General features: G+C 30.4%; 2 protein-coding genes across 2 annotated transcripts in view; one reads left to right on the forward strand and one right to left on the reverse strand.

The window, feature by feature from the left end:
- Positions 1-3376: 3376 nt before the first annotated feature.
- Positions 3377-13984, reverse strand: LOC139484275 (ankyrin repeat and SOCS box protein 8-like). Its single transcript, XM_071268013.1, has 5 exons — positions 13873-13984; positions 9367-9605; positions 6778-6971; positions 5915-6043; positions 3377-4594 (listed from the first exon to the last, which is right to left on the reverse strand). The coding sequence occupies exons 2-5, from the start codon at positions 9557-9559 to the stop codon at positions 4334-4336; spliced, it is 777 nt and encodes a 258-aa protein (XP_071124114.1). The 5' UTR covers positions 9560-9605; positions 13873-13984; the 3' UTR covers positions 3377-4333.
- Positions 13985-14091: 107 nt separating this feature from the next.
- The window catches only part of LOC139484313 (uncharacterized), a 458860-nt gene continuing 446175 nt past the window's right edge, over positions 14092-26776 (forward strand). Inside the window, exons 1-4 of the mRNA XM_071268053.1 lie at positions 14092-14171; positions 22188-22290; positions 22588-22680; positions 23560-23640. Coding sequence (XP_071124154.1) covers positions 22192-22290; positions 22588-22680; positions 23560-23640 — 273 coding nt within the window. The 5' untranslated portion in view covers positions 14092-14171; positions 22188-22191. The remainder of the gene's footprint in view (positions 14172-22187; positions 22291-22587; positions 22681-23559; positions 23641-26776) is intronic.

The raw sequence follows: 26776 nt of genomic DNA on the forward strand, positions 1-26776 counted from the left end.
GTGTCTGTCCCAAGTCAGGAGCCTTTAATTTAGTGGTTGCTGTGTTTCCTATTTGATTTTTCGTTTATTTTTTTTGTACATTACTTAGGTGGTTAGATTTCTCATATGAATTGTTTTCCATTTGTGATGTCAGGGCCTTTTATAGCTTACTATGTGGTATGGGCTTTCCTCATTCTTAAAGGCTTTAAAAGGTGACCAGTCACAAATAGTTAATTTCTGTTGTCATTTGGTCTCTTGTGAAGAGTTGTATCAATGGCAATCAAACCACATCTTTTTTATATAGGCAAGTTGATTTTAATAAAGCACCCACCCCTAGAGTGGGTTTATATATAATTACAAATGTTTACTGCTGCAGATGACAATGGACACAAGTAAAAGCAAACAGTCAAGTGAGAAAAAATTAACTCAATAATTTGTTTTTTACATTTATTTATAATCAACAAATGAAATCATGATCAGTGTTTATATAAAATTTAATATGTATATTGTATATATATTAATCTGACAACATATACCACCAACACCAGACACTACAGTAACATTTCGGACGCTGTTATGAAAAATGCTCAAACAAACAATAGGACATACACATATTCATACAAGTTTTGTTTCTGTACAAGATCTTTTAAAGATATTGGGTGGTATATATATTTGCATGAGAAAATTTTAATAGTACAACTGATCAAAACAAATAACATATATAATATGAAATTATCATTGCAATAAAACGAAATACCTACAACCTTAGAGAGGAATTAGAAATGGCTATGGCAACATATTTCTGTTATTTTTATTTTAAAGAAATGAAAACCTTACCCCAGAATCAGTTTCTCTTTGTCAGGCTTTTTTTTTGAAAGTTGACCTGTCCCATTATATAAATAAAATAAATATTGTTCTCAGTTTATTTAATTTTTCCTTGAATATAATAACAATAATTTCAGTGGGAAATCTAGAAACACATATTTGTAGTATGTAGTTACTTATAGGTTGTTGATAAATGCCAATATGATAGCAACCAAACAAAACAGGACTCTTGTTAAAAGTAATTTAAGTCATATTGACAGTAAGGTATGTGACAAGAAATATTGCACATAACTAAATGAACAATTTTAGGGATATCAAGTGAAAGTAGAGAATGAAAAAAAATGGGGAAAAATTAAGATTACTTAAAATGATAAAACTGTAATAAATATGCATGTTCCATCTTTAGAGGGATAAATCTTATTTTATCATAAAATTAATTTGATTTCAAGATCTACTTCATGTTTAGAAAACTTAACTACACATAAGGCAAAGTATCTCCTGAAAGAAAAGATATGTATATGTTACAAGTAGCTTTTTATGAATTATCAATAAAAGTTTTCAAAACATTTAAAACAGCTGTCATGTGGAGAATAAATTTTGAAAAAAAAATGCAGATTTACATGAAAAGATTGTCAATGCAAAAGTAAGCATATGATGAAACATGTAAGGCAGTTATACTGATAATTCTCAACATGTAAGGCCATATACCAGAGAAAACTTCTCATTCTCTTTCCATATTAAGATTACATGAAGGACAGTTCTACCAATAAATAAATGTAGGTTGTTGCACAAGACACTTTTATTCCAAAATCATGTAATGAAAAGTTGTCAATCACACCATTTTTAACTAAATATCCAAAGTATTGTTTGTCAGATTTAAGGGAAACCTTCCCCATCAATCTTTACATTAGACTAGAGTGGCCTCTAACTTTTTCATACTTTCATTGATGATGCAAACCTGATAGGTTTGTTTTCAACAATCATGTTATTTCTTTTCAATTGTTTTCTTCTACTAGTTTACAGTATGTGAATATAATTCAAACATTTAACAATTAAGCTAGAAACTATAATAAAGTCTGCATCTTTCTTTGGCTCATAAAAAATGGATGTTAAAATACACTTTTGTACCTTTATAAATAAATATGTAAAATGAAATGACAAAACAAACGTGTCAATCCATTGAACTTATAAAATTTTCAAAGATGTACAGTTATTTACTCTGTAACTGAAAATTTTCCCTTTTGGCCAAAGCTTTCATAAAACTTTAAAAAATATTCAAGAAGATTATCTCCTTTTGTATATAATATTTATGTTTATATTACACAAATTCAAATTTAAAAAAAATTCCTCAGTAATCAGCTTTGATCCCATTTTAATTGTGTCTAAGAGAGACAAAAACAGAAATCTACAATGCTATTAAATAATATAGGAATCAGTGAAATAAAAGTATAGATTAAAGCAAAATGTAACTCATAACAACATAAACCTTAACATGTTATTTGGCACATGAAACTTTATAAATTATAAAGCCTTCCAAATGATTTTTTTTTATTTCATGACAAAAATCTCAAACAACAGAAATTATAATAAAACATAACAAAGTTGTTTTTAACACTATCACATTGTCTCTTTCATCCTCTAGTGATGGTACTAACAAATCTAATAACCTCTAGAACTAAAATTTCACTGCCGTCAGTATTTAGGAGTAAACATTTTTTTTAATGAAAGTTTTTCATGATTTATTAACCTGCTTTAACTTAATAAGCTAGACAAGACAATGTATAAATGCCTGTAAGACAACTGAAATTTTGCAAATCAACTGAATTTTATGAAAATCATTTAAAAATAAAGATGTAGTGCTTAATTTGTACAGGAGGTGATAATGGTACTGTAAATTCAGAAATTATTGGGCGGTTTTTATCAATGCGAAAAATGCGACTTGGTGAGTATCGCAATAATAAGAACTTTCATTTTGATAAATAAAACGTAGATCTAAACTTAGATTGTTCTGATATCGCATCAATTAAACTCGCATTCTTGTCCATTTTTGAAAAATCGCAATAATAAATGCACGCAATAATTTCTGAATTTACAGTAATCTAACAAAAAGTAAAATCACAAAGATACTGAACTTAGAGGAAAATCAATTCGGAAAGTCCATAATCACATGGCAAAATCAAATAACAAAACGCATCAAAAACGAATGGACAAGAACTGTCATATTCCTGACTTAGTACAGGCATTTTCAAATGTAGAAAATGGTGGATTAAACCTGGTTTTATAGCGCTAACCCTCTCACTAACAAGTTAACTTAAACAAACTGTCTTATCTTGTGTAACATTGATTTCCATTCCTAATAAAAGCTTCAATAGCTGTAGATAATTTGCTATAAATTCTGTGGACACAATTTACCATTATGATTATGCCTCATGATTTATGAATGTCATTTGCAGAATATTTACTATACAAAACTTATTAAATTGATTCTCAGATGATTTTGCTAGCTTGATTTTTATTGATAATTTTTTTTTTTTTAGATCTAAATAATAATTTATATAGCAAATACAAATTGTTTATGCCTGTACAATGTATATATAAATGCTGTTCCAAAATTGATAGAAGTTGGGAATGGGAGGCACTTAAAAAAAAAATGTGGGTTGTAGCATTTTCCTGAAAATTGAATAAAAATTGTAAACTAATTTATATAATACATGGTTTTGGTCTAAAAGAAGTGCCTCCAATGCAATTCCTTTTAAAATATAAAACTAATCATAAACTAAACATAAGTTAACCCCCACAAAAAAAACATGGATTTAGATATTGGTACGTTATGTGCTATTCTATTCATTACTTAAAATCACTGGAGTTTAAGATGAATTGAAATGATTTGGTCCCCTTGGATGTTACATTGTTCCTAAAAGTCAATCAGAATGTTTCATCTAAAGTTGTTATGATGGACTTAAAATTAAACAACATTGACAAATAATATCATATGCATGATAAACATAAATATAATACATAAACTTAAACAAATAATTACTCATATACTTTCGCACATGTATAAAACCATATCAAGCCATATGCAAATAATATAACATTACTAAGAGCAAAAAGAAACATTTTCTTAAATTCACCAGCCATTACCTTGGTTCACTCGACAAGATAAAAATGACTGTCAAATAAATTGTTTGTATTGCAGCAAACAGAATTCAATAGTGTACTATCTAAATCTTCTGTACATAAGAGTAAAGGCATACATGCTTATATTTGGCAAATATGAACATTTCACTCAGTACATAAACACTTTTAAAAAATACAGTACATATAACATATGAACATTGGCAAATATCAATATTATTTGTTATCCAACAAATTAAGGCAGAATCAAATTTCAACAGAAGACATAATTTTGTCTACTAAAAGTGATCACAAAAACTAATTAAAAATTAAATTTTTAAATCTGAATACACGATATAAATTGTACATTTAAATATTATAACCTTAAAATTCAAATCATGATGCTATCACATTAAGATTGACAAAGCACATTAAAGCTTGAAGGACTAGATTGTTTCTGTGGCTGAGATTCATACTCAGCCAATGATAAATAGTCCTTCAATGTCCTTGGGACTGCAAGATATTTTATTTTAACATTAGGGTGTTCTTTCATTCTCTGTCTAATATTTACTCGACACAACTGTTGCAAAGAAGGTGGATTCTTGGATAGGCTTGATAAATAATTGCAAAATTCTTTATGACTGTTTAACTGCCTTGGAATCTCCCCAGTTTTCTGAAAATATATACATTATTATACAGAACTATGCTCTTCTGTCTTTAAAAGTAACAAAATAGTCAACCTGTAAAATAACTTTCAAAAATATCAGCAGCGATGATGAGATTCAAAAAATTTATTCAAGTAAAAGATAATTGAGTGCTCCATTTTTGTTTATATATTACTAAATGATTTAAGTATATAACAGTATAGACAAAGAGAATGGATTCACTTATTACAGGGAATAGCACTGTCACACTGGGATTCACAGATTTAACTGCAAAATTCCTCCTTTTTCATTACTGTTTAAAAGAGTATGGTGTTGGTGTAAATCTTGAGTACATTCCAATAAATTTATCTTTTCTAGTTTTATTATACCCTAGAATTACTCTCTCGTTGACCTATATCTCATATTATTCAGAGTTTGTTTGTTTCTTTGTGGTGATAAAAGCCATTTCCAGTGCACCAGCTAAATCATGGCAGCGATTTATAATTGGCGGAGAAAGCCAGATCACTGAACTATCATTCATAGTTAACCTTTCATGAAAGGATAGATGTTAGCGCTATAAGAAAGTTTTGCTTTTCTTGTCAAAGTTTTTATAAGAGTCATTCCCTAATCGGGTAGTTATTTCTATACAGCTTAAAAACACATTATCATACTTTAGTCTTTCTCATATATTTTTTTCAAATCAATAAAAGAAGATGTGGTATGATCATGAGTGCCAATGAGACAAATCTCCATCCAAGTTACAATTTGTAAAAGTACACCATTATCATGATTATAGGTCAAATTAAGGCCTTCAACACGGATTCTTGGCTAACATCCAACAGTAGCTCTAAAGGGCCCCAAAAATGACAAGTGTAAAACCATTCACACCTGAAAACCAACAGTCTAATCTATATAAAAAATGAGAAACACTGATGAACTACGTCAACAACCAAGTACTACTGAACAACAGGTTCCTATATGTTGGCTATATCAATACCCATTTCTACTATCTTTCCTATTACATTAAAGCATACTGTGGATTCATTATTATTCGTTGGATACCAATTTTCGTGGGTTTCGTGGGTACAGGTAAACAACGAATTCAAATGTTCAACGAACAACATATTTTCAAAAGGCTTTGTATACAGAGATTGGCTAAACCACGAAATCAAATATCCACGAACATGTAGGTTTTTAGCAATCCACGAAAATTGATACCCACGAAAATAAATGAATCCACAGTAAAGAAGATGCAGTAAAAAATACCTGGTATAATGAGTTTTCAAAAGGAAAATACTTTGTAGAGAATTAAAACCAAAAAAACAGGAACAAAAATAATAAGACTATACCTTATTCCTGACCTCCGGTGAAGCACCCGAAGCCAGCAGATATTTCATCACTTCAATCTGTCCACTGGTGGCAGCTAAGTACATTGGTGTCACACCCCAGTTATCAGCTAAATTTACATCTGCACCATGCTAATTAAAGATTACAAAACAATATTCATAATTATTTTCTTTCCTTAGTCTTAAATAATATATTTTTTTATATATATATATCTCTAATTCTTCGTCAATTTATTACTTTCTGCACCCATTGTATAAAAAAATTTAATCAACGTGTGGTTTGTTTGATCTCAGTTCTTCATTGGTTAAAATCTGATTATGACGTCGAATATTCTTGTTTTCCTCTGAATTTCATATTGTGACGGCATGAAAAAAGGCGACCATGTCTGATGACATCACATAGAAAGAACACATCTTTTTGCAGATCAGTCGCAAAGAAGCAATAAGTTTGCCTGCGTATTGTTTGAAAATCATTAGAGAACCAGATTCCACCACCAAGCGAGTCTTGTGTAATACGATATTTATCCACTCTCGACAGTTAAATTTTAAATATTTAAAACGCTCGGCAAGCCTCAAGTTTTAAAATTAAAAATTTAACTGTCTCGAGTGGATAAATATTGTATCACACTCGATGCAGTGGTAGAATCTATATATATACTGTATGTAACATATGTTTTATTTGGGGTTATCAAAAGGGAATTATTGGAAAATTCCTGATTTATTAAATAAAAAGTATTAATCTGAAAGAAATGATCAATGCACTATATTTTGTTTATATTCTTGGAACATTTAGATATCAAGTCAGTTTCATAAGGTTTTGATTGCATTTCATGCAATCTTTACCTAAAAACAACATATGAACTAACCTTAATTAGAAGTAAGGCACATTCTGGATATAAACTGACTACTGCATGAAGTGGAGATCCACCGTGGCGACATTTTGTGTTGACTGAGGCACCAAACTTCAATAATTCTTCAACACAACCTTTATGACCTTTGTATGCAGCCCAATATAAAGGCGTCTTCCCATAATAATCTTTTTTATTCAAGTTAAGAGTACCTAAATAAAACAAAAAGATGCAACATAAATTTTAATTTAACAAACCAGTCAAAAATCATATTTTAATTTATTTTCCATATTTTAGATTCTGAATAAAGGTGTATACCAATGAGTCGTCAACCAAGCAAAAAACATCAATAAGTCAACCAATTGTCTTCAAACAATAAACAGGTACATGTATATATGTACACTAAATTTGGTCTTACATGAATATGGTCAGGTTTAATACATAAAATTCTTACTCAGTACAATGATTATAAAATGTGAAAATTTTCATAATTAATTTAAATTTAACCATTCAGTTTAGACATTTCAACTTGCCAGACACAAATGTTGAAAAACGAGAAAGAAATAAAATATCTTACAAGACAATAAACATGTAAAAAATAAATATATATTTCAGCTTACTAAAAGTATTTTCATATTTGTTACTTTGTCATCATTTCTTAAAACTAAGTCCCAAGCATTATGCTTAGTTAATATGTGTCATCCTCATGCTGTACGAGATAACTATAATTCGCATGCAATCCCGAAAAGGAAGGTCATCACAGACAAACGAGACATTGAATCGTCATTATACGAACAAGAACAAACAGTTCTACATTGCTTTGATATTTATCAATTTTCAGGAAACATTGCGAAAAATGATCTTCAATATTTCGAAAACATGTGTAATAAAATTGCAAACACGGTGGACCATCGAGTGTCAACAAACGTAGTAGACTTGTCCACTAAAAAGACAAGGATAATGGTTTCATCTGACATTTGTCATGCATACCCAGTTTTGATCACGATATCCAAAAGGACGTACTTTTTTTCAATCTACGTAACTAGAATATTCCAAATTGTAAATATATATATGACTTGGCATCTATAACGTTTGGACGGGTCCATTTCATTAGAAAGGTGATCGATAAATCTTACGGAGTTATGACAAAAAAGGAAAATGAACTTATTGTTATGTGTTAAGTTACTGTTTTTAACAAGGGTTTTGGTCCGCTAAATTATTCCTACAAACTAAGTTTGTCTATTTTAAGATTATAGGCAATCATTTGACACTACGTATAACCTGTGTAGTGATTTTGATTTTAAAATAAAATTATGAATGAACGATAATTTTATGAATGAACAAAAGCACCTGACCTCTTAAAGAAACACCAATTAAACATATAAAACTGTATTTAATAAGAGATAATTCAGTCAAATTTTACTAAATCAACAACTGAAATGATTCCATATTTTGTTGAAACATTGTAAGAACGGCGGAAAATGGAATCACTAGTATCAAAATGCACTTTTTTCACTCAGACTTCTATGTTATTTGATAGTCAAATGGTTGTCCCCCTAAATACAAACAAGTGCTTGGCAGGGCGCAGCTTTATACGACCGCAGATGTTGAACCCTGAAGAATTGGGGCAAGTATGGACACAACATTCAAGCTTGATACAGCCCTGAATTTGGATTGTGATCAAATTTTTGACATAATATGAGTTTCTGACACAAAACAAATGCCAAGCCCTTACAAATCTATTGCGCAATATTGTACAATTAAAGATTTCTTCTTCAAACTTTTCAAAAATTTGGAATTTGAGAAATTTGGAGACAAAATTTTGAAAACTACTACCACCCCCCTTTTTTTGCAATTAGTCCAAAACCTGACATTCCTTTATACATAATTTACAAAAAGTGTAAGGGAGGTTTATCTGAACATACCCAACATTGTATGTTAAATGTTTTTGAGTTACCTCCCTTACACTGCTTATAAATTGGCTTAATTGTCCATTTACCAGAAAAACCTAGTTTTTCCCCTTTTTTGCCCTTAATTCCAAAACATTTTGAGCCATAACCCCCCAAAGTCAAAACTTACCATCCCTTGATGGTATGGAAACTTGTAAAATAATTTCAGAGAGATTCATACACTTAAACACAAGTTATTGTTTGAAAACTGCAAAAATGCACACTTTGGGCCCCCTTTTTGGCCCCTAATTACTTAACTAATGGGACCATAACCCCCAAAATCAATCCCAACCTTCCTTTAGTGGTATTGAACCTTCTGGTAAAAATTTATAGAGATCCATTCACTAAAACTAAAGTTATTGTCTGACGACGACACAACATTTTGTTTGCGGTCGTATAAAAATACATCTACAAAAGTTTCAAGCTATGTATTGCATTAGAAAACATTCATAGGTGTTTAAGAATGACAGACCAGGAGCCTGTTTAACAAAATACTATGGCTTGATCTGGGTGGAGTCTCTGATCTGGATCACAAAGACGGCCATACACGATGGCATAAAAGCAATTGCTTTAAAAGTTATACACACATTCCATACAAGTCAGTTAACAATTAAAAACATTAAATTGTTGAAAATGTTATGCAAGTATTTTTATTTACCAGATTTGTGTATAATTTCTTGAATTCTTCGGACATTTCCATGACTTGCTGCATAGTGTAGATCAGTCCAGTTGTAGTTATAGCTAGGGGGAGGTAGCTTGTAGCAATACAGATAGTTTGATGGCTTGCTCTGTGTTGAGAAAGTTGGTGGGTTGTATTCACACCATATCAAACTACTGGCCTTGCCCCCCATCACAGCTTGCCAGACATCAGGGATTGAGTAGCATTTAGTAAGGCACCTAAAATTCAAAAAGAAATTTCTAATTTAATTTTGTAAATGTAGATAAAACTGGATGCAGTATTTCTCCAATGAATTCAGCTCAATACTATAGTATACATATATATATATATACATTGTACCAACAACAACAACAACAACAATACTTTATTTTAAGAGGGTTACACAGTTAGCTATATAACTAATCTTCCCTGAGGCCCTCGTAATGAAAAATCAAACAAAACACAAACATATACTAGTACATTGCATACATACATTAGCATAAAAAGTCAAGTGTGATAATAATGTTCAATACAACTTGATAAAATGTGATGAAAAAATAAACATGATGACATGATCAGTTTTTTATATTATTTATACAGTTAGGTTGATTTCAATAAATGATCTGCTATTTTGTATTTGAAAGAATTAATATTTGTAATATTTCTTAACGGTATTGGCAAATTATTCCACAAGTATGGTCCAGAATACATAAAAGATTTTTTGAATAATTCTGTTTTTGGTTTAGGGAGTATGAGGTTTCCTTGAACAGCATTTCTCAAGGGGTACGGATTTCTGTCTGAAACATAATGAAACTTGTTAGTAAGATATGATGGAGCATCATTATTAATACACTTAAATGTCATCACTAACTTATGATATTTTATTCTCTGTTCAACTGTCATCCAGTTTAAGTGTTTGAATAAGGGTGCAGAAGGAGCGAATGGGTCTGTTTCTAGTATTAATCTAGCAGCCCTCTTTTGTAATTTTAATATCCTTTTTAAACCCTCACTGCTACAACTACTCCACACTATACAACAATAATCAATAAGTGGCAAGATATAACCATTATAGAATAATTTTCTGCAGTCTAGATTTAGAAATTTTTTAATCTTTAATAGTAGATATAGTCTAGATGATATTTTTGAGCAGATCAAGTCAATTTGGGTTGTCCATGTGAGGGAAGGGTCAATTTTAATGCCTAAAAGACTTTCGCATGTGGAAGATTGTATCACTTGATTGTTAATAGTTAAACAACTCTCATTGTAATGTGGCATTGCTCTTTGCTTTGTTCCAATAATCATATATTTTGTTTTATTTTTATTGATGAACATATTGTTATCATTGCACCATGCCTCTACACCATGTAAATCTTCTTGTACCTTTGACTGAAGAGTTTGATAACAATTACCAGAAAGATGTAAGGTTGAATCATCGGCATATAAATCAGTGCAACAATTTTTCATATAAATAGGAAGGTCGTTGATGTATAATATAAACAGAAGGGGGCCTAATATGGAGCCTTGGGGAACACCATACTTGATATGAAGTTTTTCAGAATGAGCATTACCAATTTGTACTTGTTGAGTTCTTTCATTCAAATACGATTGAAAAAAAGAAACAGCAGTATTATCAAATCCATAAATTTCAAGTTTTTTACAGAGGATATCATGATCTACTACATCAAAAGCTTTCTTAAAATCCAACAGGACTGCTAAGTTGATATTACCATCATTCATATCCTGTATCCATTTATCTATGATATTGATAAGGGCAGTTTGGCAAGAGTGTTCTTGTCGAAACCCAGACTGTGCTGGGTGTAAAAGATCTAATCTTTTAAGATAGTCAAACAAATGTTTTGAAACATGCTTTTCTAAAAGTTTTGATAAAACTGGAAGTACAGAAATTGGTCTATAATTTGTTGCCATGAATTTTTCACCAGCTTTAAAAACAGGGGTTACTCTTGCATTCTTTAAAACACAGGGAAATGTACTTGTATCTATTATTCTGTTAAAAATGTAAGTTAAAGATGAAGTTATGAAAGGAGCACTCAATTTTAAAATTTTTGGTCCTATGTTATCAGATCCGGTGGATTTATTAATGTCAAGTTTGATCATCTCATTAAATAGACCATTTATTGTGACTGGTGGAATTGAAAATTTTACTTGTTCTGACTTAGTAAATTTCTTTTGTACAAAATTATTTAGTTTTGCATAATCATTATTTTTGCTCATACATCTGTCAGTTCTCAGGTTTTCAACACAAGATGTAAAAAACTTATTAAAAACATTACAAATGTCCCGGACATTATTAGTTTTAATACCATCTTCATTTAAAAGTTCATATGGCTTTTCTTGTTGGGATGGGTTAAGACTGTGAATACATTTCCACAAATCTTTAGATGCTTTTGAATCTTTTACCATCTTTGAATAAAAATTTCTTTTTGATTCATCGATTATGTGCTTTGTCCTGTTTCGCCAAAATTTGAACTCGGACCACATTTCTAATTTATGGTATTTTTCTCTCATTTTTCTGGCATATGCAATTTCATTATTGAACCATTCAGGTTGTCTGTCTCTTTTTACTCGTTTAGTAACAATTGGTGCATGCTTATCTAGAACTGCATTAAATATGTCATACCACATCTGAATACATGTATTTGGGTGACTTTCATGTTCAATTTTATCAAAAGGTGCAATAGCTAAGTCACTTTGAAAATTAGCCTCATTGAAATTTTTAAAATTTCTGTAAGAAATGGTAGTATGAATATCTTTTTTGATATAAGTGGAATTTTTTTCTTTTCTAGTTAAACAAACTGGATAATGATCACTTATTGAAAATTTAGCAACATGTGATTCTAGTATCAAATCTTTATTGGTGACATAAACATGATCAATCAGTGTACTAGAATCAGGTGTAACTCTTGTTGCCTCTTGAATTATCTGGTTGAGGTTGTAAGTTTCTAATAAACTTAGCCATTTTTGTGGTTGTTACGTCCAATACATGTTCACACCTTACATGTTCGCACCCTAGGTCCGTTCACCCTCAATTTTTATTCAAATTCCAGTTGAATTATTTTATATGTATATACATGTACCAAATAAATTATATTTTTTTGAATATACATTGAGGAATTATTAGATGAGTTTTGTTTATTTATTTGATGATTAATTATTTAACGTTAATTATGTACCAGTATATGATTACTGCTAATCATGCTAATTGGTATTTACAATGTATACACAGCTAAATTTTGTGATATTGTTTTGTGTTTGAAAAACATAATTGTTGTTTTAACTTACTTTGATGTAAATACTGCATGTACATGTACTTAGTTTGGTATGAGTAAAACAATTCCTTACCAAAACACGATTAAGATTTATTTAACAAAAAACAAAAAATTCAGAATCTTTCTTTATTATGAAACAATGAAAACATAATTATAGCAATAAGTTCACTAACCAAAACATGATTATGATTGATTTAAAACTCAAGAATAAAATTATTTATGGATCATCATAACAAAAAGACAAATATGGCCATATTTTCACCTCAAAAACTACTCCGTTTACAGATTTACCTGTGCAGTTTGGAAAGTTTTAAGGCCTGGCTCCAACTAGACATATAAAAGTTTAATTTATTTTGCATATCAGAAAGATAAAATATTGTTTATCTTTTTATGACCTTTTTTAGCTGACTATGCGGTATGCGCTTTTGTTCTGTTTAACTTTTCATGACCTTTTTTAGCTGACTATGCGGTATGCGCTTTTGTTTTGTTTAACTTTTCATGACCTTTTTTAGCTGACTATGTGGTATGGGCTTTCCTCATTGGTGAAGTAGAGAAGTACAGTAGAAAAATTTAAAAAAATAAAAAATCAGGAAAATTTCCCAAAATTTTCATGTACTATAATGAACTTAAAATCGTTAACTTTTTTATCACTTTTTTTAATTCCTGCATTTGCGTAGAACGCAGAAAACTACTTCCTGCTCCTGTCTCGTTGTCATGAGACTTTGAGTAGTCTAGTAAATGTAGGAAATTAAGGAACACAATATACATGTACCAATTTCATTTTTAATAATTCTTTGTAATTGATATGAGTAAACCTTACCTGATGATGTCTTTATTTGTTTACATTGAACATGACGTCATAACTCAAATAACGTCACAAGTAAAATCCCTAACAACAGAATGAAAATCGGAAATGTTACGGTATAATTTTCCTTTTCTTTTTTAACAGATTCTGAAGTTAAAAAAATTAATTCATACAAACTGCATCCTCTTTCACAGGTAATGCCCGTCTTATATTTACTTCTGTGTCTTTAGTCTATTGGGGAGTGTTGTCTCATTGGAAAATTTTCATAACACATCTTTTTTATAAATCAAGAAACGGGAAGATATAATTTGCGATGGTAGCAGTTCATCTCGTATGATTTAGCATTACGTGAAAAAACAAAAGAGAAAATATATAATGCTATGTTACACTGATACAGAATAAATTAGTAATTACTTGGTATTTGGGACCAGACAAAATTCTTTTCTGTATTTTTACAAATGTTGTGGTTTTCTGATTTCACTTCCGGTATACGTTTTCTGGCAGGCAGTAAAATATCCCTGAAATTTATTAATCAACGAAGATTTTTCAAAGTAAAATTACGATGACATAATTTTGAATGCCTATGGATCGATCTTTTGATCATACATTAGTTATCCAATATTAATTAATTTCCCAAATTTGCACTTTTATATTTTACGACTATATACCGAAAGTGAAAAGACACCAAAGTTTTGACACGCACCTGTTACTAGGTAATTTTATGAAAAATCTCATTCACTTAAACTATCGAGCCTCCACATTTTACTTCATTATAGCTATAAAATCAAGATTAATGTTGCAAAATTAAGTTTGAATGATTTACATAGCGGAGAAGGGAAATTATACAACATTGCATGACTTGTATCTTTTTAACTGTTTAGATAAACATCAGAAATGATTTTGTAAAACTGCATTCGTTTAGACTGAAAAGAGCTATTAAAGCACCTCCTTTTATCACCATCATTTTTTTTGCTGCTCATTTGGTTTTTGGTGATCATGGTGATATGACAAAACCATAATCAATGAAAAGTAAAAACAGCCAAAATGAATTGTGACTTTTTGTCCTGTGACTTTTTGTCTGTGACTTTTTGTCCTGTGACTTTCTGTTCTACATTCGAAAACTTTAATGACATGTTTATTTGCTTGATTGGTGATTACGGCAAGTGTCAAAATGGGTTAATGTAATTAGATTCTGGTACATCGTGTCAGTGATAGTGTTTCCTGCAGCTTTTAAAAAGGGCAGGGTAATTGTTAGCTCAGAGGGCACATTAAGCGCGATGGACAACAATTTTAGGGCACTTACTCAATATAAACAGGCAATTTCTATAAAATGGACTCATTTAAAACATACTAGTTTAATGCTATAAAAATGACATATACATCTGTAATCAATCATTAAAACAAATTGTTAAACACGAAAAAAGTGTTCAAAACATATATATGAAATATTTAAAACAATAAACACAATTAAAACAAAATCAGTTCTTTAAAAATGTTTAAAAACAAGAAAGAACTATGTCATATATATAAAAATACTGCTTTGGTCATATCAATTGTCATTGACAAATCCTCCTTTTTTTCCCTAAAAACAGGTTCACACATTCCCTGATATCCAAATCATCTATTGATTTGGTATTTGCTGACACTAGAACAAGATTGTTTACAGTTGACACATTCAGTCTATTTCTGCCTCTTTGGTGCTGAAATTAAATAAATTACACATAAAACAAGAATACATGTATCTTAAATAATCTGGAAGTTTTTTCATAAATTGTTCCTTTCTTAAATTAATTCAAATTAAAAACCGAAGAAGTAAATTTAAAAAAAATAATTTGATGAAAAAATAAATTAATTGAAAGTAATTAAAATATGCAAGTGATTTCATGAGATCCATGGCCTAACTCAACTTTAACCTTAAATTTTCCCTTTGACAAAAGTTTATTTTTACCCCCGAACTAACACCGTTGCAAGTGCGAAACCATTTTGTAATAAAAATCTACAAACCTTTAAAAAAAAAAAAGCTTTCTGCATTTTGTGGCCTGTTTCTCATTTTCTTCCTCACGTTTTCGCTTTGGCATGATTAGTATCTGTATTCACTATTCAATCTATTGCAGTTTGCTAATCAGCTGATCACGAAATCGATTACAAAATGGCGTCCTAGTGAACTTTTGTTTACGTTTGAAGGGAAATAACTCGAGCGGTATTCATAAAATATGTCTTTCAGTACCTGTTGTAAATTACGACGATAAAGGCATGGCGTCAGGAATTTCGACAAAATTAGGGCAGGGCGCCAAATTTTTTTCCCAAAAAGGGCAGGGCGTCGAGAAATCGCGGCAGGGCGCCATTACACGCCAAAACCACCTGTAGGAAACACTAAGTGAACATGCTAAGGTCTGAAAAATACAGATATACAGAATATATAAATGCTACATATACATATATTGAATCTACATATACGATTTCTAATTGAATACAAAATTTGGAAAAATCTGAAAAACTGCTGCAAATTTTATCAATCCGAAATATATTTTACATATATCTATATTGGTCAAATGATTTTTCCCAAATTAAGTTAAGGTGGGTGTCAGTGAAAAAAATGTGGATTAAGTTTTTTATCCTGCAATGAACTCTTGATCTCATCCCTTAGCCAAGTTTAAATAACTTAAAATAGATATAGGCTTAACAAATTATTTAAATCACTTTAATCCAGTTTATTAATTTGTTAAATAAGTTAACAACTTTAATTAAATGTCATATTAACCATTTTTATTATTTATCATGGTTATTGTCACAACTCTTAACCATGTTAACATAATATCAATAAATATAAAAAAAAAAGTGACAAAAAAACGGGTCTCACTAATTAGCGACAACAAGCATCAAGAAGCAACAACAAGCGACAACAAGAATTATTTTAGCGACAACAAGAACTATTTTAGCGACAAGAAGACTATTTAGCGACAAGAAAACATTTTTTTTTATTAGATATAAAGAAATTTGTATTTAATGTTTTTTTTTTAAATATACGAGCAGATATGTCTAATTAAAATGTTTTATTATATAGATAGACAAAGAAATGAAACATTTGTGAGGAAGAATGAGGGGGGATAGGACCTTTATTGGGACTCCGGGATCGGGTGTTTTTAAGCTCGGGATTTCGGGATCCAGGAATTCTTTTTTTCAAATTACGGGATCCGGGATTTAACTTTATTTAAATTCGGGACCTCAGGATTTCATGATTTTAAGCCCGGGATTTCGGGATCAGGACCCCTCCTACCCCCCCTCAAGAATGAGATTGTGAAGTTTATATAAGTATATTGGTAGATGAAGAAATTTAACATTTGTGAAGAAGAAAGAGATTGAGCTTCTTTTTTTTTTATTTTTAAATATGAAAAATATGTATAAGATAATGTATGTATCTGTTTTCATCAAAGTCAAAGTATGAATAAACGAATGGAGATATGGACCATAATTTGGTATTCGGCCTTTGGTTTCTTTTTGTATCCTTTTTTATAAGTTCTAAAATTTTAACTTTTATTTTGTGGGTTGTGTTGGTGTTAGAATAGTATGAATGGAACAATTGAGTTTTTCGAGAAAAAATTAATACATTTTGATTCACCGTTTACGTGACAGGAAACCAAACAGGAAACCAATCTTTATTTTCTTTATTTTGCACAATATAATTCAAAAGGCATAAATAAACACCATTACTAGTGTTACTTGCTTCATGTTAATATTTAAAATCTATTTTCAATGTTATATTAAAGTTTTTTTTAAACGTGACAGGAAACCATAAGAAACCGAAAGAATTTTTTTAGTTTTAGTTTTTAAACAAGTCGAAACAAGTCTACAGATTATGTTTGCTAACATCCCGTTGGAAACAAAAACAATGTTTAGAACTAGTATATCGTATGTCCGGCTGTAAGGGCGTGATCACATGTTAGTCACATGTTTCACGTATGACCGGAAATGATTAGAACTTAAGGACAAAAACAATTTTAATAAATAACTGGACTTCTGTTTCGTGTGAAATGTAACGCATAACGATAACGTCATTTTCTTACTTAATTATTACAAGATCAAAACAAGAATGTAAATCATCTCTGATTTACCTGTTTGAACATCTCGCGAGAGTTCATATTTGCATATTGTTTTTAAGAATTCTATTACAACAAAGCAGATTACATCATCTAAAATTTGCGTTACGAAATCGGACACAAAAATCACGCCACTGTTCTTACATCTGCTACATAAATACTTATAGTTCTCGGCATTTCTTCTCACTATTCTTATTGGTCGATGTTCTTTGTTATTTGAAAGCAAAAGTTACGAATTTGCCAGTGACGATTATCTATAAATCAGTCAGCGTTATGCTCTTCGGAAGCAAAAAGTAACGCGAGAAACGACACAAAAATACGGTTGTAGAATCTTTGAAATTCGTATATTTCAATTTTTTTTCTAGGGAAGAGTAGCATACACTTGTATGTTAATAAAAATAATGGCATCTTTAGATGTAGTTACAACTTTTCTTACAATTATTCAAATTTTATCACTTTTCTATAGTTATAGGAAACGGAGCCCAATAGCAAATTATGGTCCATATATACATGTATATGGAGCGGGCATAATGGAATAAAATATTTTGATTCATTTGCTTAATACTATGCTCTAAGTGTACTCTTGTTATCTCAATTCGATGCTTTATTTATAGAACTCTCAGCCACGCTTTGCCATCTTTATTATTTAAGCGTGTTTCTAGACCCCACGACGAGGACGTGGTTCTACCTTGGGGTCCATATATTTTTTTTTTTTTTTTTTTTTTTTATTTTTTTTTTTTTTATTATTTTTAGTCATTATATAGTAATATGTACATTCTTATCTAACATAATATTTATACATTTTGTACATGGTGGTCCCATTTTGATAAGCAAACATGTGGAACATCAAATGAGATTAACGAGTCGTGTGTCCCCTGTTTTATTGCTACATTAACATCCAATTAACACCTTCAACTTTGTACACGCGTCAGACTATACAATTACACGCGCCAGAATATACAATCATTGTAAATAATGAACACCTGTTGAAAACTCAAGATTGTCATTAATTTCCTTTCATCTTCAATCAATATGCATAAACATGATAAATATCGTTTAATGAGGCAATAAACAAATAAAAAGATGAAAACATTCACATTTCAATTTTCTTTTCCTCCTGTTTGATTTCAGTTCTTTGTATTTCACAATTTGTGTCAATATTTTCAGGACAATGATGCACAAATAATTCATCTTGCGAGCTTAATAAATATTGCACGAAAAGAGTTTTAAAAAACAAATTATAAGATAAATAGTATGTTCTAAAACACAAGGAAAAGTAATCTCATAATACAATAATTAAACGTAATACTGGCTGTTATTCATAATAGATGATAAAATATTATGTAAATAATGTTTCATTTTTTTCTATCAATTTTAACTTTCTTGTCGCTAAAATTATTTTCTTTTACATATTCTTTTAATATTTATTGCAATAATTAATTTTAATTAAAAAAAAATGTTTTCTTGTCGCTAAATAGTTTCTTGTCGCTTGTTGTCGCTAAAATAATTCTTGTTGTCGCTTCTTGTCGCTTCTTGTCGCTTGTTGACGCTTGTTGTCGCTAAAATTCTTGTTGTCGCTAAAATTCTTGTTGTCGCTAATTAGTGAGACCGAAAAAAACAACTAACATTGACTAATAAACAAAATGAACTTAACAAATAATAACGAAATGCATCTAAACATTTTCAAAAACTAATACATGTGTAAAAAATTCCCCAAAAAGATTAATGTTCATGTACCACGTGTATACTAGTATTCAAATACAAATTATCTTTGTATATTATATGGTTTTTATAAAAGTTAAGGATTTCTATATGATTGGCCATTCAGTTTTGGACATAGCGATAGTGAGTCGACCCTAAATTGAAAATTTAATTAAATTGAATAACAAATGTCAAATCATAAAAATTATTAACAATAACACGATAATAGTGTCTGACATATTAATATTTCGAAGTTCTGTGGTAAATTAAGGGTGTTCTGTGGTATATTTTGAGTTCTGTGGTATTTTTTAGTGTTCTGTGGTATATTTTGAGTGTTTTTTGGTGTTCTTCGGTAAAAAGACGCTCCCAAAACTGATACCGTGACCACATCTCGACCCCAATAAACCAAAAGTGCACATAGCATCATTATTTTTGGGAGAAAAAGTGCATAGCATCCATAAAAGGGTATGGTGTCAGGAAAAAAGGGCATGACATTTCACCATGCTAAATTGCTTTAGATAAAACACCAATGTCAAATTTGATGAGTGAAACATAATTGACCAGGTCTAGAGATAAAATATCATTTTTTTTAAAACTGTGTGTAAAATAATGCATGTCGTTTCCTAACCTGGTCGTTTCCTACCTGGTCGATTCATAACTGTGTTGATTTGTTACTGAGACGTTTCGTACCTGGTGTAATTACATGTATATATGGTTATAAAGTGTTAGTTTAAATTAATTAGTTTAAATGAAACAGTTGAAGTTATTATTCATAAATGATCAAATTGATATAATAATAACAATATTGTAATGCAGTGGTCTCGCTAGCCCAAAATAGAAGGGCGCCGCGCCCTGGGTGCCCTCAGCCGCGCCCTGGGTGCCTTCATCCGCGCCCTTCTGCCCTGACGTCTTTCTCCAAAATTACCTTGTGCCGTTTTGGTAAAATTTTGTTTTATCGATTTCTGACCTCCAAGTTAATTACATATATATGACACCTGTGTGATTGCCCCCAGGTTAATCATGTCATTACAATTAATTACAATGATAAAGACTTCAAAGGTGTAAAATAACTAGGTAATTTAATTAGGACAATGTATCTTTTTGTCATACTTTTGATGAATGTGTCAGCGAGTGTGTTTAGCTTGGGTCGGCATTTTCGATCTCCAAGTCAAAATGGAAGAGCGTATATAAATGAAGACTTTCATGACTTTAAAATTGAATTTAAGTCATCAAAATAAAACTATGCCTTTACAGAAATGCCTTCCATCTCAACTTGTTTGCGACAAGCACAGTTTTTAATTAACCCAAACGTGGTGGAAATTGATTTTGGAGTTACTTCCCCTGTTTTAGCTTATTACAAATTTGTGCTCTAAAAATATTATCTAGTATCAAAAAAAGGAATAAATTACCAATTGAATATATAATAACACAATAATGTTACCTTAAAGATATTAACTGTCTTTGAACATATTAAAAAATATATATTGCAATTTCTACTTGATAATTATACTTTTATCAATCCATGTTCTAAACATTGTTAAATTAGTAATGCTCTCCAATTCAGTTCATATGATGAATCAAAAGCCATAATTCCTATATAGATAAAAAAAAAAAAACACATATTCTTTGATAATGGGTAGAGTGAAGTTAAACTGTAAAAACATAATATGTTGACGAAGATGTACTATATCATTCATAACTACACAAACAATGAAATAAAGACTATAGTTGAAAAGCATCTTTATTTAAAAAAAAACAACATATACAGTAAAAAAAAGAGATTCGTTAACTCGTGATACACACAGAAACGTAGACAAAAAAATGAGCAGTGCCTTTTCTTATCATAAAAAGTGCCCTGCCCTCCACTGGCACCCTGCCCCTTTTGATTTCTAGCTAGAGCACTGTAATGTATATGTACATGTATACACTGTACATGTACTTGATTATACTGATGAGCCGTAAGGCTCAAAGTTAATAAAGAATTTAAATTTGAATTTTAAAACTTTCTTAAATCTTTTTTAACTATTGGCTAATTGGCTAATCGGTAATTACGCTCGGTGACAGCTTTAATGTTTTATGACAACTAATGACAGGTAATAAAAAGTAATTATAGCAGGTGTAAAGTGATTAAGTTGATTAATGGCACATGATTGACCTATGGCACACGACCTAAAAATAATTATTTTCTACTTTTTTCTCACTTTTGAGTTGGTCCCTATACAAAAGCACACCTCCTTAACAGCAACATAAAGATGAGTGGTGTCAAGTATTGGAGACATCAAAGCATGTGGCAGAAGACTTAATACTTTGATAAAGACAGGGTACATCTAAATGATGATGGACAATTTAAATTCTTCTGTTCTATTCGCATGTGTGCAAAACTGTACTTGTAAAGTGTAAAATTATGTGCAATCAATTATTTAATAAATAAATATAGATATATATGTACATCAATAGGTCTTTTTATTATATATTTTAAGTAACATACGACTCATATTATTATTATATATATATATTTACACCCGTACACGATAGCCAATTTTGGTAAAGGTTTTAATTCTGGATTTAAGGACTTAGGCTGTTATGGCATGTAAGGTGCACATGATTTGAAAGGTAACCTTTTTTCTGAAGACACCATGAAAAATTCATTATCTTGATAAAATATTTAGAAGCCATTAAATGAATTCAGTTTTCCATTTACATAAATATATGTACCACAATATTCATGGCATTCAAATTAATGAAATAAAAAATTCTATTAATCTTATATCTATCACTATAAATCAATACCTGAATAATGTCAGGTCCCTTAAATGGGGATGTCATCCAATATAAATATAGAGATTCACTGATGTCAAAATGGATTAGTTATTTCACTTACACTTATAAACATAAGTTTTTCAAGTAAACAGACTTCTGACTGTTTTTCAGCAAAATGTTAGAAACTGCCTTGAAGAAAAGACAGTTACTTATTTTTGTACTGGGATGGATAGCGTATGCATCTACATATCTACTCAGAAAACCATTAGGTGTTGTAAGTATGCATCTCTTACTGTCTACATTTATATATAATGAATATTAATACTGCTTACTAAAATAGAGAAAATACTGAGAAAGAGGTGTTATATGGCATTGAGACATTTACAGATCTTTACACATACTGTCAGTATAGTTTTAAATTAAGTTTTGTTAATCATTGATACTGTGAATTCATTATTTAAAGTGGTGTGAATTAGCACAGGTTTTGATCTGTCAGTCTGTGTGATATTTTTGTTTCTGGATTCTAATTCAAATATTTTCTATCATATTAAAATTATTTTACTTTACACAGATAAAATCAAATCTTGAAACAGACTTGCACTTTTCAAAGACTGAACTAGGATGGTTAGATACAGCTTTATTATTTCCATATGCTGTCATGCAGGTAAGAAATAGTAAAAACAAGATATTTAAAAAAAAAATGTGGTCCATTTAAACAAAAAACAAATCCACTAAATACATGAAGATCATTTTCGGTCCATTGATCTGTTTCATTCAGTTTTTTTTTGGATAAAAATGAACACTCCAACAACCATATTGATAATGATTTGTATATCTTCAAACACTTGAATGTTTTCCTTGGTTTACATATGATAAACTGAATTGCAGAAAGTGCTTTGGTAACCTATGTAAATACCATAAAATTGAGAATGGAAATGGGGAATGTGTCAAAGAGATAACAACCCGACCAAAGAGCAGACAACAGCTGAAGGCCACCAATGGGTCTTCAATGCAGCAAGAAAATCCAGCACGCGGAGGCATGTTCCTCTTACTATAAAAAATTCATCCACTAACATATAAATGTAATTCAAGGGTACCAGATAAGCTGAAATTCAAAGAAAAAGTTACTAAAGAAATGTTTAGTTATTAGGATTATACGCTATGTTTTATATTTTAGTAATTTATGTGTAAACATTATGTTTTATATACTCCCTGCTGCTGAAGATTAAATTTTGAAATAAATCGTTAGGAAACAGAAGGAAAAAAACGAAAATGAAAAAAGATCAATGACAATTTACACATACAGATTTTACCACTGAATGGAGTGTGATACCATATTTATCACTCAAGACATTTAAATTTTAAAATAAAAAAAAACAGGTATTATCAACACGTCAGGAAAAGGATAAATCAGTTAAGAATTAGAAATGTTCATATTTAACATTGTGATAACAAATGTTTTCATTGATAATGGTTTAATTAATATGAAATCAGATAAAAATAAATAAAATATAGAATAAATTGCATAATTTATATTTATTAGATGCTATTAGGCCCACTTGGTGACAAATTTGGAGCCAGGAAAACATTCAGCTGCTGTCTTATTTTGTCTGGTTTGTCTATGGTAAGTTATACATCAAATATTGTTTCTATATACAAAATAACAAATGTGATAAACTCGTAGGTGAATGAATAAATCCAAATATTTTATTTCCAGCCACACTTCTGAAAAAAAAATTTGTCATTTGAAGATTAGATGGTTGTCATATATAGAGCTGAACTTATCAGGAACACGTTCTCATCTAAAATTAGAAATTCTCATTAACGGTAATTTGTCATAATTCGTGCTCAAATAGGTCGAATTATTGCTCATAAGACAAACTTATGCAAAAAGAGAAAAATAAAGGAAAAAACACATTTTTATTTTATCAAGCACTTGGAAATCGTGAATCTGGCATATTTTACACCTGGTGTATGCTGAACTGAATTGTAATAAATTAACTTGCATTTCTCAGGCCTGTATGCTAGCATACGTACCTGGTGTATGCTAATGTCTACATTTAATTAATACATTGTATTTCTCAGGTATGTATGCTAGCATACGCACCTGGTGTATGCAGAACAGCAAATATTGAATCAGATGTTGTATTTCACAGGTCTGTATGATAGCATACGAACCTAGGTGTTTAAAAAAATCCTTTACGTCAGTATAGTTGTGGTTTTACTTTATTGCCGATTTCAAGTTTTTTTTTAAACTAAAAGCCTACCACTGACCTTTTTATTTTCTCCCGTTGGTAAACAGACAAGCGCCGGTTAATTTGCAAGGCAAACCGGTAAAGCGCTCACTGTTGTAAATCTATAAATGAAAACCAATTCTCAAGTTCCATGACTATGATTGCTTTATTGACCTAGCAGTTATCTGTTTTGTTTGCAAATTAAAATTACAGAAAAATGAGGCGATCATAATTTGTACAAGGTTCCAAGTTCAAAGTTGTTGACAAAAATTTATATGACGTCAGAGACCTTCTGACGTAAGGCGGAGGGATATAGACGGATAGCCTTGACTTACACAAGTTACTTACCAGCACTCTTAATTAGAATAATAGAAATTGATTGCAAAACAACCTGTTTTGTTTATACTTGGTATTGGTGTAGTCTTGTTTCGTGGCAAATGATTACACCAAGACAATATAAAGTTATGGATTCTTTATTTCGTTATATATTGTAATCCAAAATAAATACCCTGTAATAACAATACATTATATTAATGGATGTAATATAATTAAGTAACTATATAAAAGGTTTAAAACATTATGTTAACAATTATGAACAAGGAAACTGTTTACTTTTCCAAGCATTTAAATAATAAAAGAATACGATATAATTTCATTAAGTCGGAAATAGTGATCTCCAATTCTATTGTCTCATGAATACATCTAAATACCAAATCTAATCATAATGCATATGTCGATGCATTAGTAATACATTATAACAGTAATGAAATGAACTGTTAAATACCAAATTTAAATAAGCATATTTAAAAATAACATATACATGCAAAGCAAGAACATACGTGCAAACAAAGCATAAAGCACTTTCTAAAGCAGACAATACAATAAGCAAAACGCACATAGATTCAACATAACAAAACCTACCTCACAGGTATTTGTGAAGGCTTGAATACAATTAAAGTACGATCACATCAGGTTGATGCCGACATGGTGGGTCATCAATATGGAAAATACCTGCAGTACAAATATTAAATTCATAACTAACCTAATCTGCATATCAAAATAAGATAGTTGTTATCTTTATCAATTTATGACTTTATTTAATATCTGAAATTATTATAAAACATTCATTCCATAAAATTCAATAGTTTAATCCATTTACTGAAATTTAGCTGTTTTATATAATTTACTGTTTTAACCATAAAAGCACAATTATTAAAGAGATTTAAAGTTCTTTTAAGTTTTCTATTGTTACACTTGCATATCACATCTACACATCATTCAAACATGCATTTATTCATAACATTCGTAAATCATGCATACATATAATTATAAGGGTAGATAATTAATATATTAGTATAAGAAGAATAACTGACCTTATAGATAGGAAAACCAAACTCCAAATAGAATATAATATTACAGTTTACTAGACAATGAAAATGGTGTCCATTACACAAAGTGACCATGTAGAAATGTAAAGTTCCCGCCAAAGAATTGACCACTAATCAATACCAATAAAACACAATTGAAACACCTGATAAAAGTCACACCTGAGCAAACCTGAAATATACACTCCGTATAGTTTAACCATGCACTAATATAATACTACAGTATTACTTATATATAAAATACATATATCCTAAAATAACACTTTACCACATTGGTAATTATTAAAAAGTCAAAGAAAAAAGGACTATTTATCTGCGGAGTCACGCACTCCATCTAGATGACGTCATTTATAAATGTAAACAATTTGAAGGATCAATGATTACACAAGGAGTTCCCCTCACGGAGAAGAAAATGGACAAAAATACGCTCTATTACCTTGATTTGAATAAATCAGAAGCAAAACAGAATGTCGGATATATTTATGGTAAGTAAACCTAGCTGTTTTTGTACATTTTTCACGACTTCATTTAACACCCTCTTTTTTGGAGGTCGACTTGAACATGTACACATGTAGCAAGAGGTAGAATCTATATAAGGGGGTGCTATGCCAGTGCTTTGTGGGAAAACTTTAGTTGATTTATTGAGGGAAACAGTACTGAAGCGTCCATCTCTAAAGAAGTCATGCAGTGCCCTCCCTATCTCATCCCCCTTATGAAACTTCTGGATATTCATGTCTTATTCTTACAACTTTTAGGGAAACAACTTTCCCAGGTAAAAAAAGGGGGAATCTGAGCGCTCACATGTTAAAATCGGCCACACCATATAGTCTTTATATGCCTTTCCCAAGTCAGGAGCCTGACTGTTGAAGTTGTCATTGGTTCATATTTTTCCGGTTTTTCTTTTTCGTAAATTGTTTTGCTATACATTATTATTTCTTATTTTTCATGTTGGGTCCCATAGGCGGATACAAAAGGTGCCTGTCCCCCTTTTGTGGGAAAAATTTGGTTGATTATATAGGAATTACTGAACCTTGGCTGGAACCCCCTCCCCCTTTATGAAAATATCTTAATCCGCCACTAGACTGTTTAAATAAATACTGTAACAGGGTAATTTATGAAGATCTTTTTTTAAGATACTTCA

This window comes from Mytilus edulis, chromosome 1 (genome assembly GCF_963676685.1).
Source record: "Mytilus edulis chromosome 1, xbMytEdul2.2, whole genome shotgun sequence".
In the NCBI taxonomy this organism is placed as follows: Eukaryota; Metazoa; Mollusca; class Bivalvia; order Mytilida; family Mytilidae; genus Mytilus; species Mytilus edulis.

Bases quoted from the DNA above. Each gene is read 5' to 3' on its own strand.
- LOC139484275 (XM_071268013.1), bottom strand. From the start codon at position 9,559: ATGGGGGGCAAGGCCAGTAGTTTGATATGGTGTGAATACAACCCACCA. The intron at 6,972-9,366 runs GTAAATAAAAAT...TGTTTTATTTAG, and splicing joins AGAAATTATACACAAATCTG to GTACTCTTAACTTGAATAAA. The intron at 6,044-6,777 runs GTTAGTTCATAT...ATCTTTAATTAG, and splicing joins GTGCCTTACTTCTAATTAAG to CATGGTGCAGATGTAAATTT.